This window comes from Ceratotherium simum, chromosome 10 (genome assembly GCF_057802395.1).
Source record: "Ceratotherium simum simum isolate JZ-2026a chromosome 10, ASM5780239v1, whole genome shotgun sequence".
In the NCBI taxonomy this organism is placed as follows: domain Eukaryota; kingdom Metazoa; phylum Chordata; class Mammalia; order Perissodactyla; family Rhinocerotidae; genus Ceratotherium; species Ceratotherium simum.
In genome coordinates, this window is record NC_141909.1 from 31,598,561 (window position 1) to 31,617,443 (window position 18,883).

General features: G+C 38.3%; 1 protein-coding gene across 13 annotated transcripts in view; it reads left to right on the forward strand.

Moving 5' to 3' along the window:
• The window catches only part of MYCBP2 (MYC binding protein 2), a 256,295-nt gene extending 248,495 nt beyond the window's left edge, over positions 1–7,800 (forward strand). For 12 of the 13 annotated variants that reach the window (XM_087435962.1, XM_087435963.1, XM_014781798.2 and 9 more), the window contains 3 exons: positions 1,473–1,580; positions 2,230–2,395; positions 6,972–7,800. In XM_087435962.1, coding sequence (XP_087292088.1) covers positions 1,473–1,580; positions 2,230–2,395; positions 6,972–7,087 — 390 coding nt within the window. In that variant the 3' untranslated portion in view covers positions 7,088–7,800. The remainder of the gene's footprint in view (positions 1–1,472; positions 1,581–2,229; positions 2,396–6,971) is intronic. The other variant, XM_087435968.1, reaches the window with a different exon arrangement.
• Positions 7,801–18,883: the final 11,083 nt, after the last annotated feature.

The following is an 18,883-nucleotide window of genomic DNA, read 5'->3' on the forward strand; positions in this document are numbered from 1 at the left end:
AATCTGTCTAATCATACTTTCAGATTCAGCTCAGGTTTCACCTCCTCTGTGAGGTGCCCACACCTCCCCACCACCACCACACAATTTTGGTATCTTACACACATCCATCATAGCACTCGTTATTCTGCATTATGATTACTGGTTCATTTGTCTGTCTGCTCCACTTGATAAGTTCCATGAGGACAAAGACTATGTTTTTTCATTTCTCTATCTCCCGTACTTGGCACTTATTAGACACTAAGTTAATAGAGAATGAATAAATGAATAAAGAAATCAATAAATGAAGGGTGCATAGTTTCCCAGTGTAACAAAAAGAAAATACAGATAATGAATGCAAGGCTAAACAGATAGATGATAGCCAGAAAGACAGACAAATATACGTAAACCCAAGGAAAGACCAGTAGTGTGCATCTGTGAGACTTGCAAATAATAAGATATTATTTCCGTGTGTGTAATGTGTTTAATGTACTAAACATCATAAATGAATGTTGTACTACCACAAGGATGGCAGTCAAATGTCCAGGAAGCCAAGCAGAGAATCTAGAAAAGTGAAACAGCTGGAATACACCCCACAACAAATGAAATACTTCTGAGGCCAGATTTAGCTGGTGGACAACCATTTATAACCTCCGTTCAACGGAGCCTATCTTCTGACCTGTTTTTGTAGCACAGATAATAGATTTATCTTGACTCATCCTGTTTATCCCCAATTATGGACATAGCTTTTTGGCTATGGGACATGCACATGCAGATTGCCCCAATTATAATTGACCTCATTTATTCTGTGCGTAGAGCAAATACAGATAAATCATCTATCCTGATAATTTCATTAATTCAAGTATCTATATTGGTTGCTGTTGAGTTCCTGCATATAGTGTAGCTATATAAGTATGAGCAGTTTTCTGAACAGAATTACCAGACTTGCCTTTCCTTTTTGAAGATTTTTGTATGATCAAAATTGATTTTTTCTTTCCCATTTAGCCTCAGGGTTATAATTCTGTACTAATATTTATTTTAGGCATATTTTTTGTTCTACAGTATTAAAATTTGGAAATTTCTAAGCGTATTTTTTAAAGCAGTAGAAGGGAATATGTTATTTAATATTCCAAAATGAGAAAAACTATTCAAACTTTGCCCTGAAAAAGTGTAGTTTCTCTTTACTACTTAATATCCTATTCTTGATAGTTATTTGGAATATTATACATTTTTTTATTATTTTGCTTTAGCAGTACAATGTTTAAACTTCCTACTGTGAGCATGAGTCCATTCCAGAATTGAAGTAGCTTTATTTCTGACTCTGATCTGTGCTACAGGCAGCAATATGGGCATCCACTTGGCATTGCAAAGGAGTATCTAATAGACAAGAGTATTTCCAAAGACCTCTTGATCTTACTTCCCCTCCGTCCATACTGTATCTCCAATGGCAGAGTTTTCTTTTTTCCTGCTATAACCTAAATGTGTTTTCTCCATAGGCATATTTCGGTGGCGAAGCTCGCTGCGATGCTGAGGCTGGACAAGGGGATGATTATGATCCCAGAGAGCTCATTTGTGGTGCCTGTTCTGATGTGTCCAGGGCTCAGGTGGGCAGAACATTTTATTAGAAAGGACAGCTTAAAATGTTAAACTTCTTTTTTTTTTTAATAATAATATAACCAATATGGTGGGAATGGTATAGCAGGTTTTTCCCCCAGTGTTTTCTGATGTTTGTACAGCAGTGTATACTTTTCCAAATTGTTTCATATATATTATTTCTTTTGGATGGTATTTACATTTTATAATTTTGTCTCTCATAAAATAATCACCACATTTCAACAAGTAATAAATTTACTTATTTCATTTTCTGAAACCTGCAGTCACACTTCTACGTTTTCCCCTCTTTAGTGAAATCTTCACAGCACATCTATGAGATTGAGAGATAGATGAAATATTAGTTTTTCAATTTGGCTGACCAGGAAACATTCACAAGGAAATTAGGTGGCTAGCTTATTAAATAAGATTGGTTGTGATGGAGCTGGGATTAGAACTTGGGGCTTTGTCCAGACTTTTTGGGCAAAGCCACACATTTATTCCTTAATTTTTTTAATATGTGTATCATCAGTTTTTCAATCAGTTTTGAGAGTTATGTATACTCTCAAAATATGAATCACTGAGCGATGTACATGGCTATCTTAAGTATAATTGAAATAGACTCATTATAATCTTGTGTCTATCTATTTTCTTTTGCTATAGATGTGTCCAAAACATGGCACAGACTTTTTGGAATATAAATGTCGCTACTGCTGTTCAGTGGCTGTCTTTTTCTGTTTTGGAACAACACATTTTTGTAATGCTTGTCATGATGATTTTCAAAGAATGACTAGCATTCCTAAGGAAGAACTACCACACTGTCCTGCAGGTATGCTTTTAATATTTTTAAATATGATTATGATGTATATGGTATCTGGCTTTATTTAATGATCACATGAGAACACTTTGTTTCAAGTGGCAGAAACCCCATTAAAAAAACTATCCTAAAGAATCAAAGGGAATTCTTTGGCCCTTGTAAGCTTCTGACTTTCTGAGTGAAGTAGAAAGTAAGATCAGCACTGTGAGTGAGGAGTGAGGAGCTATAATGGAGCAGATTGCTTGGGGAATGAGAAGGAAGTCAACTATTAGTAAAAGGATCGCTGTTCAGCACTGAAGGGCCATGTGAAGTTTGAAATTATAAATTGATAATAGAACCATTTAAAGGGATTTTGTGATTTTTTTCTCCTAAGAAGCCTGGAACCAGCACCATAAAATGGACAAGTGATTTGATCTAGAATGTCTGGGAATTGGCAGTGTAGTGAACATCAGAAAGCTAAGGGAATTAAAGAAGCCACTGAAAATATAGGAGAAATGATTATGGAGGTCAGGCTGAGAAAAAATGAATCTGAAACCAAAAACAGATTGAAAAATCGGAAGAGGCCAGGAGGCTGGTGATCACAATGAGGTGGAATACTAGGCTTAACAGGAGTGAGAGAAGTGGAAGGGAGGTAAATGTGACCATAGAAGAGGATTTTACATGAGGTATATCTGGAATTAGTGAAAACACATACAAAAGTACACACACCACAATTTGCAATGTTGTTAAAGCTGGGAAACACACTCTCTCATCCATTGCTTATCGAGTGCAAATGGTCAGACCCTGTGGTGCTTCTCAAAATTCACATACATCTACCCTCCCACAGTCCCACTTCTGGAGATATACTTACATATGTGAGAGAAATAAAACAGGGCAAATTTGCAAGGTTATTCATTGCCTCGTTGCTTATGATAATAAAATTTGTCAACAGACAAGTATCCAGTAGGAGGTTGGTTAAACACTAAATACTATGCACCATTAAAAATGAAGATGACTGAGAATGGAGTTTGTATGTACTAATATGGAAAGATCTGTAGGGATAGTGTTAAATGAAAAATCAAATTACACAACAAGGTATATATATATATATATGTGTATATATATATATATAAATAATATGCTGCCTTTTGTAAGAAAGGGAGAAATGAGAATATATACTCATTTGTTTATATTTGCATTAAAAAATGAAATATATATAAGAAATTAATAAAATTGATTAACTATTGGGGAAAACAGGGAAGATGGGGTAGAGATGGGGGAAGGTGACTTCTTGTCTAAAATTTTTTAACATTTTGATTTTTAAACCATGTGAAATATATTATCTATTCAAAAACAAAGGTAATGAGATAAATAGGATTTTTCTAAGTATGGCTACGTTTTGCTATTTGCTCATGTCAAATAAAAATTGTTACACTGTTCCTCCTCTAAAAACTTTTTTTTTAAAGTAGAAGTAGTGTACTTGAAAGAAGTGAGATCAGAATAGTGTGAGGCTAGAGTGTTTAGGGAAATTGCCAGAATGGAGATGTGAGCCGTGATTAGCAGGAGGAGGAGAGTGAGCTGGAGGTCAGCAAATGAAGAGAGTGAAAGGGAGCAGTGTTCTAGCTTCAAAAGGAAGGGGGGTTATTGAATGCAAGTTGCAGGTTAGTAGCCTGAAAATAAATGGGAACCAGGAAAGTCAGTCTTGCTTCCTGGCCTTATAACGTGGAGGAGCTTAGGAGATAACCAACTTGTATTGAGAAAGTTTAGAGGCAAGCAGTGTCATCAAGGAAAATCCAAAGTTTACTTATTGAAAGCAAGTTTCTTCTATGTTAAAAAACAAAACCAAAACAAACAAAAAAACGCTAAAAACAATAAGGAAGTTGCTAGCAATGAAACAAGTGTTCAAGAGAACACAGTGGTTGGGTAGTTGCTGAGAGGAGGACAGGTCAAGGCTTCTCTTCATACGTTCACATGATCATCCAGGTCAGCCAACAAAAAGGACTTCGTCCTTTAAACAGTTGTGAATCACAGGAATAAGGCAGGAAAGGAGTTAGGGAGATGGCAGAAGGAAGGAACTGACATTGATCCTGGGCGTTTTTACATATATTTTCTCACCTAATTTTTCCAGCCTACAAGGTAGGTAGTATTATCCCCACGTTCACAAATGGAAAATTAAGGGCTTAGAGAGGTTAAATAACCGGCCTAAGATCAAGATTGAGGTGTGCTCTTGCAGCCTCACACATTCCTCTAATTCATGCGTTCATTTAGACAACTGGAGGAGAGTTAGAGACCCTGCAGTGAAATCAGCAGGGAAGATGGTCGTGCAGTTTACTTACAAGGACAGAAAGATCGATTCTCTAACCGTTGTCAACCCATTAATTCTAATTTTTAATATATGGATGAGGACAAGTGTCCAGATTAAGAAGTTGAAGTAGATAATCCCTCTGTCCATTCCTTTCTAAAATATTTATTGACTACCTTCTTGGTGCCAGGATATTTAATCTTCGCAGTACCCTGCGAGTTAGATATTGCTGTGCCTATTTTAAAGATGAGGAATCTAAGAATCAGAAAAATTAACTTTGCCTAGTTTCCTTATCTACAAAATGGGGATATTTCCTGAATGTTAGAAGATTAAGTGGGTTGATATACTAGAACAGTGCCTCAATAGTAAGCACTCAAATGTCTGCAGGTGTTTTTTCTTTTGTTTTGTTTTTACTTTACTATTATTTTTTAGCATCATGTTAAACTATGAACTCCCTGAAGATAGGGGCCATGTACTATTCGTCTTTACATCCCAAGCACCTAACATAACCATTCATGCATTAGACACTCAGGAAATATTTGTTGAATAAATGCCCCTTTATTTTTTCCCTGAAAAAGCCCACAGACTGTAGTTTGCAGGAGCCACCATTGATGGTGTTGTGTACCTGAGCTGGTTCCGCCATTCAGTATCTCCCTCCTGACCACTCTCCCTCACGCACTGGTGAGCAGGCAGAATATCACTGTGTGGTGTGATTTGGGGGTGACATACTGATATACTTTATAACAGGACTAATTGCCTTTCTAACAAACTTCTGATGTCCTCCCACCCTGACCCATCCTGGGGTCACGTGCCTGTATTTGTTTGAAGCAGCACTGACTGCTGCCCTGGTGTCTGCTAGCTGGAACCAACAGTTGACTTCTCCCTCTGAGATCAGCTGACCAGTTTGATAACCTACCTTCATGCCTTGGTCTTACTCTTCTACGGAACTTACTTTTTATTCCTTTAGATCAGACCACAGTTTGTTGTTCAGTAATAGTAATAATAGCTAACATTGAGTATTTATACTATGGCAGGCTAAGAGCTTTATAAACAGTAGCCTTTTACCCCTCAGGTTTTCCTTCTTTTACGTCAGAGAAGTTTTTAAACCTAGAAGAGGTAAATTAAATGAGATATCATTCCCCATTGATCTGGATAAGCTCATTCCATCCAATCTCATACTTTTTTCTCAAAAAAAGTCAAAATTTACATGTATTGTTTTGGAAACTAGCTGTAGGAAACGAATGCATAGTTGTATTCCTTCCTCTGCTAACAGAGACTCGGATTCACGTATAAGCCCAGCCTGGATTCCCCACACAGTAAAGCTCTTCACTTCTAAAGGAGCTAAAAATCCTTTTTAAATGATATGAAACAGATGACCTGAAGCACACTAACATAGCAAGTCTTTTAAAAAATAAAGTATGGTTTTTTATATATTTTTAAGCCTAGTTTTTTTGATTATCTACAAATTTATATCTCCCCCAAAGTGTTTCTTTCAGATTATTACATTTTATATTATTTTACCATTCATATTTTTAAGCTGATTTTCATTTTCCTACTAATCTCCCTTGAGATACTTTTTTAAATAACACTAATACAGTCATGCATTGCTTAACAACAGGGATACATTCTGAGAACTGCATCTTTAAGTGATTTTGTCATTGTGCAAACATAGAGTATGCTTACACAAACCTAGATGGTATATCCTACTACACACCCAGGGCATATATACTAATGGGGGACCACCATCGTATATGCGAGCCGTTGTTGACTGAAATGTCATTATGCTGCACATGACTGTAATCAGTCTTTGCATTTTACCAATATGTGCTTTTTCTTCATAAAAGGTAGAAGGTTAACATGGCCTGTTTATACTTAAGTTTATTTTTACCTGGGGAAAAACATGCTATACAAAAGTCTTCATATTTTCTCATCCAGAATAATTTTCTGCTAGACTAAGCTGAGAGATTTTGTGACCATTTTTATTCATTGCTCTTTGCTTTAAAATGATGTGTCTAATTCATTTATTAATAGAAAATGATCTGTAGCTCCTAGTCGTTATCTCTGGGCAGGATGTTGTGTGTGAGGGACCTTGTCCCTTCCTCTGTTATGTATGTGTGATATGTTGAATTTTTTATGGTGAACACTTTTGTGGTTAGAAGAAAAATAATTTTTTATTTTATATTTGCAAAACCCATAGTCATGTTATTTCTTTGAAGAACTTATCGGCAACTTATGTTTACATTAGGTTTGTATGTATGTATCTTTTTTTTCAATTATATTCTTTTGCCTCCTTCAAAATTTATACAGGTCCCAAAGGCAAACAATTAGAAGGAACTGAATGTCCGCTCCATGTTGTTCATCCACCCACTGGGGAAGAGTTTGCTCTGGGTTGTGGAGTGTGCAGAAATGCTCACACTTTTTAGAACACTCAGATTCCTTTGTCTACAGAGAAAAGTTGCCTTCATCCCTAAGCGGATGTGATGAAGTTTAAACTCTGCTCAGGATAAGGACGGGACCATTTTTACATCCATGAAAATGAACCATTCACAGTGCAAGAAGGATGCCAAATACCGTGTACATAATTCTTGCTATGGAAAGTTTCCCCATTATTTCGGTTTATCTTCTTTTGAACCAAGACATCAAACTTGTGAGGTGTTTGCATGTGGCCATTACTGTCATTGGCCTGTGAAGCATTGGACATTTATAGATAATTGATATAAAAGAATTGCCATGCCCATGGACTAAGAATGATGCTGGCTTTCAAGCAAAAAAGAAAAATAATCATTGTTTATTGTATACTACCTTTTTGTAATCCTGTACAATTGCATCACGGGTGGGGATAAAAAGAGGAATATTCTGATTTATTTCCTAGACTGTTATTTAAAAAAAAATTGTGTTAGGATGGCATATAAATGTAATAAGTATCACACTGTATATAAAGATATCAATGTTTGTCCTGTATAAGAATTACTAAATTACAAATGCAGTTTCATTTAAACTTCTAGGTTAAGTTGAGCCTGAAATTTTAATGAAGTGCAATACTGAGTGTGCCTCATTATCTTGCAGCTGTAAACATATTGGAATGTACATGTCAATAAACCACTGTACATTTTTATACAGTGATAAAGTCTAACAATTGTGTAAGGTGTTGCTTGAAAAACAAAATTTAAATACCTTTAAAGTCTACAACTCCATCCAGTTTCCCTTGGAAAGAAATTTACTAACACAGCACAGTCATAACTTTCATAAGTGTTAGGGAAAATAAGAGTAGTAATGAAGTAATTGTTGGAATCTTAATTAAACACTGGGTAGAAATATATATATATTTCTCTATATATGCCTATATATATATTTCTCTCTCTCTCTATATATATATATATATGCCTCTCTCTATATATGTATATACATATATATACCTATGTTCAAAAGAGATTTCAGAACCTTCAGGGCAACACAGCCTTTTTCTTCACGACAGTCATTCTGCCATGAGGTTGCTGGGCAACAGGCATCAGAAAAGGATGACCTTGCTCCTCAGACCAACCCCTCAGCCCCAGCTTCTGCCTCTCAAGACATACTTAAGAAGTTCTGCCTCTCCCTCCTTTTCCAGCCCTCGCCTGTCACGGTAATCTCATCCCATGCCCCGGCCTGTGGGGGACAACTGAGGGTACTGGCTCAGGATTGGCTTTGAATGATTCCAGAAAACACAAAGTAGGTCCAGAGACAGAAGCTGTTACTAGATATATCCCAGCAAAACTGGAAGGGAGAATGCAATGAGGCCATTGTAAACGTGGCTGACTTAAACTCCTAGGCCACAGGAATGAAACTAACCTTGAGAATGCCACACAATAGGAGATGTCACGGACACTTATTTGAGAACTGGAAAGAATACCATTTTGTGTGCATTAACTTTGCTGGCAAATGGATCACCTCCGGTGTGTAAATTGGAATGGAAAGGAAAGGAAACGAGAAACTATTGAGATGGCTTGACTAGCATGAGCCATCTCAAGTTAATATTCCAGTAATAAAAGGAATAAGTGCAACAAAGCCCTGTAACGTATTCTCGCAATGACTTCAACTCAGCTTCATTCATGTGGAAGCAATTTTTAATCATATCCTAAGTGTCTATAACCAGAAAACTTAAACATTTTAGGAATAAGTTATGACAAAGTACGACTGGGAGATGGCTTTGGCACACATTTGGCTCAAGTGTGCTGTGCACAGACCATTTTCGAATGCTGTGTGTAATGTACCAGGCAGGAAACAGAAAGCAGAATCATGACAGCAGGCGTTGGGGAATCTGGAAAGAAACTTTCTTTTCCTGTTGTATTTTCAGGCCTAGGAAAAGCCAATTTTCTTTAGCAGTTTTCTGGCCAGATTGTTTAGGTCTGAAAACTCCATGTTCTATCTGTAAGCTTATTTGAAAAATACATGCAGTACTCTCTTGATTCACTTTGCATTCACAGTGGTTACTGTTTCACCTTCTTTTTCAGATTTTTGTGAAAAGCCCCAACATCTCTCCCTGCCTATGTCATCACTGAATTCCCCCTATTCACAGTCACGTGTGTTTCTGACAGTGGCTGTATGATGGAACACTGCCGCTCATTTTCCTGCAGTGCTGAAATTGAAGCCAGAGACTTGAGTTCAAGTTCGACTCTGCGTCTGTTTTTGCTCTGTGACCTTGAGTCAGCCCTTACCCTTTATTAGTCACAATTTCTTAGAAATAATAATACATAATCTACGGGGCTGGCCCGGTGGCATAGTAGTTAAGTTCATGTGCTCCGGTTCGGCAGCCTGGGGTTCGCAGGTTCGGATCCCAGGCGCAGACCTACACACCACTTATCAAGCCATGCTGTGGCAGGCATCCCACATATAAAGTAGAGGAAGACGGGCACAGATGTTAGCCCAGGGCCAATCTTCCTCAGCAAAAAGAGGAGGATTGGCAACAGATGTTAGCTCGGCTAATCTTCCTCACAAAAAAAGAGAGAAAGAATAATACATAATCTAAATCAGATGAGAAAGTATTTACAAAAGCACTTTATCCCACAATAAAGTATTATTCGAAAGTGAAAAGCAACAGAGAGAAGAACATTTATTCGACACCTCCTCAATGACAGACACTGAATTATAGGCATTTTATTTAATCCTCCCAGCAACTGTGTAGGGTAAAACATTATTAATCTCTTTTTAGCAGATGACTTTTAAAGGCTTAGTGAAGTTAAATAACTTGCATTAGATTCAGTTAATCTAATATAGATTTGACTGAAAAAAACCTGAGATGTGAATCCAGATCTTTCTGTCTCTCAAACCCAAACTCTTTCTACCACATCATGCTGCTGCTATTACATTGCCAACTGGTTCTATGAAAAGAATTTATGAAATCGTAACTGAACACTTGGAATATGGGCAAGGTTGCAAAGGGAACAAGACAGTATTTGCCTCAAGGAGTACGCAGTATAAATCTAGAGAGCATGGCTCAGATCTCCCTTCAGGGGAGACCCTTCCTCGAGGAAAGCATTTAGCTGACAGCCTCCAGCTGCAGCACCTGTGGGATCCCCCACAGCACTTGATCCAAAGCCACACTCTTCCCCGACAGCGCCAGTCAATGAGAGAGCATGGCAGGGGTGCTAGAGCCTGGCCATTTCTGCCCAAGCAAGCACTCCTTGGACAATCCTTGCATCAGACTCGGGCTAGCCAAGACTTCCTTAGAGCTGCACTGCACTCGGAGGCTTTTCCTACCCAATCTTCCTTCTTCCTGTCCTTTCACAGATGCCACACCCACGTCGCAGTCTGAAGGCTCTCCCTGCCTACTCCTCCTCCCTCACCTCTGATCTCATTGGCACTACCCCAACAGATTTCTTGCACTTCTAACTTTATCTCGGCATCCACTTCCTAGAGGAACTGACTGACTGACACGGGAGGATAATACATTTTAAATGACTTACTTATGGTTGCTTCATTTCACAAATGATGTAAGGTAGCTTAGAAAAAATACATAGACTATAAGACATAAATACTGGAGGGAGTTGCAGTGAAGATAAATTATGAAAAAATAAAAGCAAAGATTAGAGATGACTGGCCAGTAAGTAACCATACATAGTTGCTAGAGAACAGGACATCAGCTTCACAAGAAGTATCTTAGCTAACAAAGCAAGGCAAGAAAACATGTTCATTTACAAGTTATAATGTCCATTTTCTCAAAAGAAGCAAATGTAGGTATGTAAGCCTAGTCTTGAAGGATGGATAAGTTTTAACAAGCAAAAGTGGGAAAGAGTGTTCCAGGGAGAGAGTGGGGTGAGAACTAAGGCACTGGCGTGTTCCTCAAGTGTAAGTAAGCTGTTTTGATTCATCAAGTCATTTAGTAAACATTTAAGCACATGTTCTATATCCACTCTTGATGGTACACGCTCATGAGGTGGGAAGTACATTCCCAGTTGCTTAGTAATCATGACTTACACATAGAAGTTGCCTGATGAGTGAACTGTATGAGTTAGTGAGTAAATATGTGCAGCACACTGTGCCAGGTGCTAGGGATGAGACGTTCACAGAATGCAAATGAAGAAACATGTAAATACTAGGTTATTAAGAACTATAATCAAGGTTTACTAATAATAAGAGAGAACATCTATTGAGGGCTTACAGTGGCCAAGCACTGTGCTAATGCATGGGTGTGGTAGGCAGAATAACGGCCCGCCAAATATACCCACGTCCTAATCCCCAGCAGATGTCAATATATTGCGTTATATGACAAAAGGGACATTGCAGATATGATTAAGGGTACAGACCCTGAGATGGGGAGATTTTCCTGGATTAACCTGGTGGGCCCAGTGTAATCACAAGAGTGCTAATATGGGAAAGAGGAAGCAACAGCGTCCAAGTCACAGAGGAAGACGTGATGACAGAAGCAGAGCTCAGAGTTAGAGACTTGAAGACCCTACACCGTGGGCCTTGAAGATGGAGGAAGGGGCCAGGCGCCAAGGAACACAGGCACGCAGCCTCTAGAAGCTGGAGAAGGGAAAGAAACACATTTTCCCCTAGAGCCTCCAGAAGGAATGCAGCTCTGCCAACACCTTGATTTTACATACTTTGCATACATTAACTCATTTAATTCTAATGACAACTCTATGTGGTAGATATTATTATTATTATTATTTCCATTTTACAAATGAGGAAACTGAAGCACAAAGAAGTTAAGTAACTTGTCCAAGTTCGTGTATCCAGAAAAGGGAGAATCGTGATCAAAACCTAAGCCACGGCCCAGATCCACATCTTCTCCATTTCACTCTAGAGCAGCTTTAACTGAGCAGTGGAGACGGGGCTCTCAAGTTTGCAAGGCCCGAGAACGGCATGAGGAGATAAGGGTTCCTCCTCCTGTGGGGAAACGCCAGACTGGGAGACTAGAAAGAGCTTCAGAAAAAGGAAAGGAGATGGGAAAGAGAAAAAAGAAGTCAAAGAGTGGGAAAGAACATGTGGAGAATCCTTATGAAACTATAAATCTAGAAGGCCCTTCCCTTGTATGGTTCAAAGGAATGCCTAAGGTAGAACCGAAAGTTCTGTTCCTCGCCAACTCAACTGCTCTTTAGAGATCTACCTGCCCCTCCGGAAAGAACTTCATGCATCTTTCTAGTAAGGTCTGCACTTGATCTGTCAACTTGGAAGGCAGGAAATCCTTCAAAAAGAGGCAGTCGTCATGCCCAGTCATTTTCCTGGGCCTTCATCCCCATCCACCACCATCGCTATATTACTAGACAGAATCATTCTTGATTAATGGCAGCTATGGAGAAGATGCCACGCCCACCCCCACTCCCCGACACAGGACACAGTGGAACCAAATTCCACGATCACATTTCAGTTAAAGGGAAGCATCATTTGAGACCCAAAGAGGAGCCTTTCCGGGTCAAGTTTGCACTGGTAAGCAGTTTTTGTTGCAACCAAAAGAAAGCAAATGCAAAATAACTTCAACAAGCAAGAAAAAAATGAAATCTCTGGGATCCCTCCAGGCCTGGGAATAGGGTAGAACCGGGGCTGTGGACTCTGGCTCCATCTCTCCTCTAGGTCCTCTCTCTGCATCTATTTTGCTCTTCGCTCTCACTGCAGAGCACTTTTTTCTGCTTTCCAGACTAGGTAGTAGCAAATGACCACCCGTAGCTCCTGGGTCTATATGTTACAAGTTCAAGCACCCAAGGAAGGGACTACTCTCTTTTGGTAGTAATTCCAAATTCCCAGGGGAGGGACTGTCTCAGCTTGGATGGCGCGTGCATTTCTGGACCAATCAACTGTGGACAGGGGCCAGATTCATGTGCTACAGGAAGCCATTACTAAACCAAGTAGATGGGGAGGAGCTTCCCCCAAAAAGAGCTGCCGGGCAGGCAATTGAATAGGTGTCCACTACAGGGCCATAGCAGATTTCAGTCCCGGGAGAGAGTTGAACGTGTTGACCTTCTAATTATGATTCTATCTGCTTACTAACTCCTGGCCTTGTTCTTTTCTTGCCACCTGGATAGATTGCCTCTCTTCTGTCAAATTTCATTACTTTCTTCAAGATTTGATTCAAAACTGCCCTTGATCAATGAATGAGCTCTCCCTGTCTATCCCTGTTCCACCCTGCATCTCATGCCCTAAGCACCTTTGTATACAGTGTTAGTCTTATTATAAGGAACTTATACATATTTATACAACTGTTTTCTAATTTCATTGGAGGATGTTATCCTTTTAGACAGCTATCAAAGTACAGAGGAGGACCGAGGACTTTCCTCCTTTGCAACCACAAAGCACTTTGTAAACAGTGGAGGAGAATGAGGAGAAGGAGGACGAAGAGGAGGAGGAGGAGGAAGAGGATGGAGAAGAGGGGGAAGAGGAGAAGGGGGAGGTGGAGGAGGAGGAAGAGGAGGAGGAGAAGGAGGAACTTAGTAGCTGCAGTTTCTTTCTCCTGTGTTCTATTAACAGATTTCCTGTTTTCTGTGAGGACGTTCCCCATTCCTTGTGGGACTCGGGAAATTGGTGAATCATAAAAGCACAGATTCCTTGTATGATCTGAGTCCTCTGGTCCATAATCAAACTTACTTATGACTGCCCTCTCGTCACCATCCCATTCACCTCTTAAGATTCTTTCCTCCCCTGTAACATCTAACTGCCATCTACTCCTCATGACAGATTTATTTTAGTCACAACATGGCTCAAGTCCAGGACACTATACCATAAGCTCTGTTGTGTCATGTTCTTTCATTCTTCAAAGAAACATTTACTGAGCCAGGAACTGTTCTACGAGCCTAGGATCTGTGAATAAAACAGACTAAGATTCACATTTTCATGGCGCTTTATTCCTCTAGAATATACGGGGAGACAGACATTAAACAACAGACGTACAATACATAATATGCTAGGAGGTGATATGTGCTGTGAGGAAAAAAAATAGGGCAAGGGGGCATTGGAGTGTTATTGTCATGGTTTTCTTTATTTTTTGGTTTTAGCAGTACATTGTTGGATTTGATTAACTAATATTTCTTTTCAAATTTTGCAGCTATTTTCAAAAGGGAAATGGGGCTACAGTTTTTTGCTTTTCCATATTTGGTTTGGTAATCGTGATTATACTAGCTTTATAAAATGACCTGGTGACTTTTTCTCTTCATGTTTTCTCGAACAACTTGTATAAGACAGGGTTAACTCTTAGTTGGAAGTCTGGCAGGGCTCACCTGTAATTCTCTCTGGGCCTGGGGTTACTTGGACGAAAGGGCTTTGAAAATTACTTCAGTGCTTATTGATCTGTCAAATTCTCTACTTCTTCCTGCCAATTTTGGCATTTTATATTTCTCTAGGACTTTATTCTTTTTATCTAGGCTTTCCATTTTATTGATTAATAATTATTTATAACATACTTTTATTATTTTAAATACCTGTGGTGGCTATATTTGTTCCCCCTTTTAAAAAGTATGTATTTTGTTCGTTTGCAACTTTTTTTCCCTTAATCAATCGGACCAGCGTTGTATCTACCTTATTCACTTTTATTTTAACCAGGTTTCGTTTTTGATCTTCTCTATTTATTTTTTTCCTATTTTATTGATTCCTGCCCTTGTGTTTGTTATTAAATCTCGTCCAGTTATCTACTACTGGAGGACAAACTACTCAACGCTTACTGGATTAAAACAGTAATTTATTATTGTCTCTCAGGGTTCTGTGGGTTCACTGAGCATTGCCCCCTGAGGCTTTGTCTTCCTAAAACATGAGACTGGTTCTTTGGATACACTGTCCAAAGAGTAAGCATTCCAAGAGACTCAGATGAAAGCTTTAAAGTTTCTTATGGCCTAGCCTTGATTTAAAACATCACTTCTGCCTCATGCTGTTGGTGAAACAAAGCCCAGGTTTAAGGGCAAGGGAGTAGGACTTCACATCTTAATGTGAAGAGCAGCATTTGCCTATGGGAACGGGAGGAATAGATGATAGCCATCTTGTAAGCTGTCACTATAATTTCTTTCTTGATGTTTCACATTTTTTCTGTTGCTTTTTTTCTCCTTTCTTTTTTTTAACTTATTGAGGTAAATACTTGGCTTTTGTTAAATTTTACTTGTTTCTGGATTACTATATTTAAAACTAGGAATCTCACTCTAAGTGTCAGTATAGATGTTTTTCACAAACACTGATATATATGGTATTTTCATTATTATACAAGAAAATATTTCCTTAATCTTGGTTTTCATTTACTTTCTAACTCATGTATTATTTTAGTTATGTTATTTAGTTTCCAAACAAATGGCATTTTTAGCTCTCCCTTTGTTATTCATTTCTAACTTTACCACATTATGGCTCACAAACATAGTCTGTATGATGCTAAACCTCTGAAATTTAAGTTTATTTTGTGGCCTAACATATGGTGTATTTCCTGAAGTGTTTTATTTCTCTACAGTGACTTTTTGCGGTATAAAATTCTACATATCCAAGAGCTTAAAGTTATTAATTGTGTTGTTCAGATCTACAATGATTCTGCTTATATTTTGCCTGCTGGATCTATCAGTTTCTGAGATTGGTGTGCTAAAATCTTCAACTACCGCTGTAGATTAATCTCTCTCTTCCTACAGTCTTATCAGTTGTTGCTTTTGTTACTGAGCAATGGGCTTGCTCTGCTCGCAGTGATCTGAGCCAATCACTCACAATGAGTTAAGGATCGAGAAAGGAAGCTTTAATTTGATTAACCAGCATAATCAGGAAGATGGCAGACTAATGTCTAAAAAAAACATCTTCTAGGATTATAGAATCTTGAGGTAGTTATATAGGGAAAGTGGGGAGTAAGGAGGGGGTTTAGAAACGTCAGCTTTCAGGCATGATGGGCTCTAGGGTCTTTCATTGTTCTTTTCTTCTGTCAGTGATGATGGATATCTTATAGGTGTGTTTCCCACCTGTAGTCAGCCTGTTCCTAGAGAGAAACTCATAGAACAAAGTTTTAATTTATCAAGTTATAGGGGAGTACGTATGTAAGTGGAGGCCATAAATCAGGAGAGCATGTGAATTTTTTTAGAGTACATGCAGAGCGGTGAGTAGTCACACAGAGGAGGGGCTGGGGTCATTTAGCGTAACAAGGTGTACTTACTAATGTTTACTTACACTTTGTGCATTCTGTACATTGTAAGGTGCATATATGTTCATGATGATGCCATCTTCTTGCTCTGTTTTTTCTTTTATTAATGTATCTTTTCCCTTATGACATTATTTGTATTGAATTCTATTTCATCAGCTATTAGAATTATTACTAAAGCTTTCTATTAATTCATTTATTTTCAATTCTATATATACTTCCCATCTAGTTATTATATATTTATATTAATCATATGTATGTTTGTGAAATTCATAAAAAATGATTATTTAAAAACTAGATGGATATAAAAAACAAATTAGAAATTTCTGGAATGGAATTTTCAATAGTTGGTATAAACTCTAGATTGCAGACAGTCAAAGAGAAAATCAGTGAGGTAGAAGATAATATGTAATATAGCAGAGAGAGACAAAGAGATAAAAATATAAAAGGGCAATTAAAGGACGTAGAGGATGAATTGAGAGGAGTGAGTGTGAAGTCCTTAAGACCAAAATAGAAGGATTGATGGGAAAGGATTATTTGAAGAGACCGTGACTTGCACAGGGACAGGAGATGAGTTTGCTAGAGAAGTTGTAACTGACATCCCTGCATAAAGCAAGAATTTTGAAGATCTTTATCCTCCTCAAGGAATGGTTGGCTTACGGCACAGGGAGATGAACAGTAAACTAATCTGTCTTAGCTCGGGCTCTGAGTTAGAGAAAAGAAAAGACTTTTTGAGAATTCATAACCATGGGCCTGCCCTCACACAGGTTGGCCCAAGAACCCAGAAGTCAAGAAATTATTATACAAATTGTTCCAGGCTAGTAACGCCCTGCAGCACCCAGCAGAAGAAAACACAAAAGACCTCTCTGGAGTGACATACCCTCAACAAGGCTGCACAGGATTCCTACAGCTAAAGCTTCACAGATGAACTCACAACCCAAAATCATAAAATATGTGAGTAACAACCTACTATGAGAAAATATTTACAAAAATTGGCATTAGACCCTCAATTATTTCATATAATTAAAATGATTAGAGAAAAAAATAATTAAAAACAAGAGAAAAGAACATCAAGAAAGATCAGGCAGATATGAAAAAGAACCAAGTCCAACTTTTAGAAATAAAAGTTGGCAGAGATTGGCTTAACAGAGACTAAACAGAGCTGAAGAAAGAATTAGTGACTTGGAAGACAGATCTGAGGAAATTACAGAGCGTTCAGTAGAGAAAAATAAAGACACAAAAATATGAAATTAAGAGATATGGAGACAATCTTCCTATGCAAAAAAATTCCAAATAATTTATGTAGACATTACTCCCTCAAGGAGATAGAGATAACTCCCCATCCCTTTAGTGTGGGCTGTACTTAGTGACTTCTTCCAAGGAGTATAGTATGGAAAGGAAGAGAAAAAGTTACTTTACAGTGGAGCAACTTGACCTCAATCTCTGATTAATATTAACATCAACAGGAAGAAGTCCTTTTGGCATATACCCTTGATGTGATATGATGAGAATGGCACTTTATACATTTGTGATCTTCCTCCCAAACACTCATAACCTCATCTAATCACGAGAAAAACAAGAGACAAACCCCAAATGAGGAACATTCTACAAAATACTGGAGCAGTACTCCTAAAAACTGTGAAGGTCATCAAAAAAAGGAATTATAAGATAGTGCTTAAGGAACTACTCAACACAACCTAATCTATTCTGATCCTAGAGTGCCAAGGTGGGGGTGGGGGGGCCCATCCTGGGTGGAAGGGGTACACTATCTGTGGAGAATTTAACAACAATAATAAAGCTGACTAAATGTTGGTTTGCTTTTTATTATCACATGCACTGGCAATTCTAAACAGGGTTGGTAATAAAATATTCTTTCCTCTTGGACCAAACTACTCCACAGCCACCCTCCCCCTTCCGCCCCAATGCCACAGATCTTGACTAATATAATCGATAAATTAAATAAGTATTGACTGATTTAAAAATAAGCATGTTTCTTTTTTTCTAAAAGGTGAAATAAAATCTTTAAATAACAACAGGGAAGAAGAGGAAGCATTCAGTAAATTGTGCCAAGATCCTTGTCTCCTTTAGGGAGAGAACAGACTGTAACGAGAAATTAAAAAGTGACAACAATTGGAGTGTGAAAGTTTTAATGTGATATAATATCTACTAGTTATATTTGCTGATTTCATTTAACGTGTTTTGCTGATCCTTTATACTGTTAACCTACCTTTAAATAAATGGGCCTGTATTTGACTTACTTGTTTTTCTTCCTCTAATAACTATCATTGCCTGTCTTAGAACTTCCTACTGTCCTTTGTCATTAGTCACTGAGGGACCTAAAAAAATGTTGCAGTTCAGGTACATCCACATTATTATGTTGGTAGAGACTTGTTTAGCTCGACTTGATGATCACAGAGCCAGGCCCTAACAGAAAGTACCAGCAATTTCCCACACTGAATCTTAACATAATTTTACACATGGCTTCCTACCTGTTTGGGGTTGGGGCGAGTGGAAGACTGGAGAGCTCGCTGAGCATCACTGCCTTCCAGTCTCTTACACATGGCTCAGATGGTTGAGAAAACATCTTTGAATAGAAAATGTCTTCTTCCTTATTTTTGAGGGAGGCAGGAGGGATGGTGCATGATTCAAGTTATGA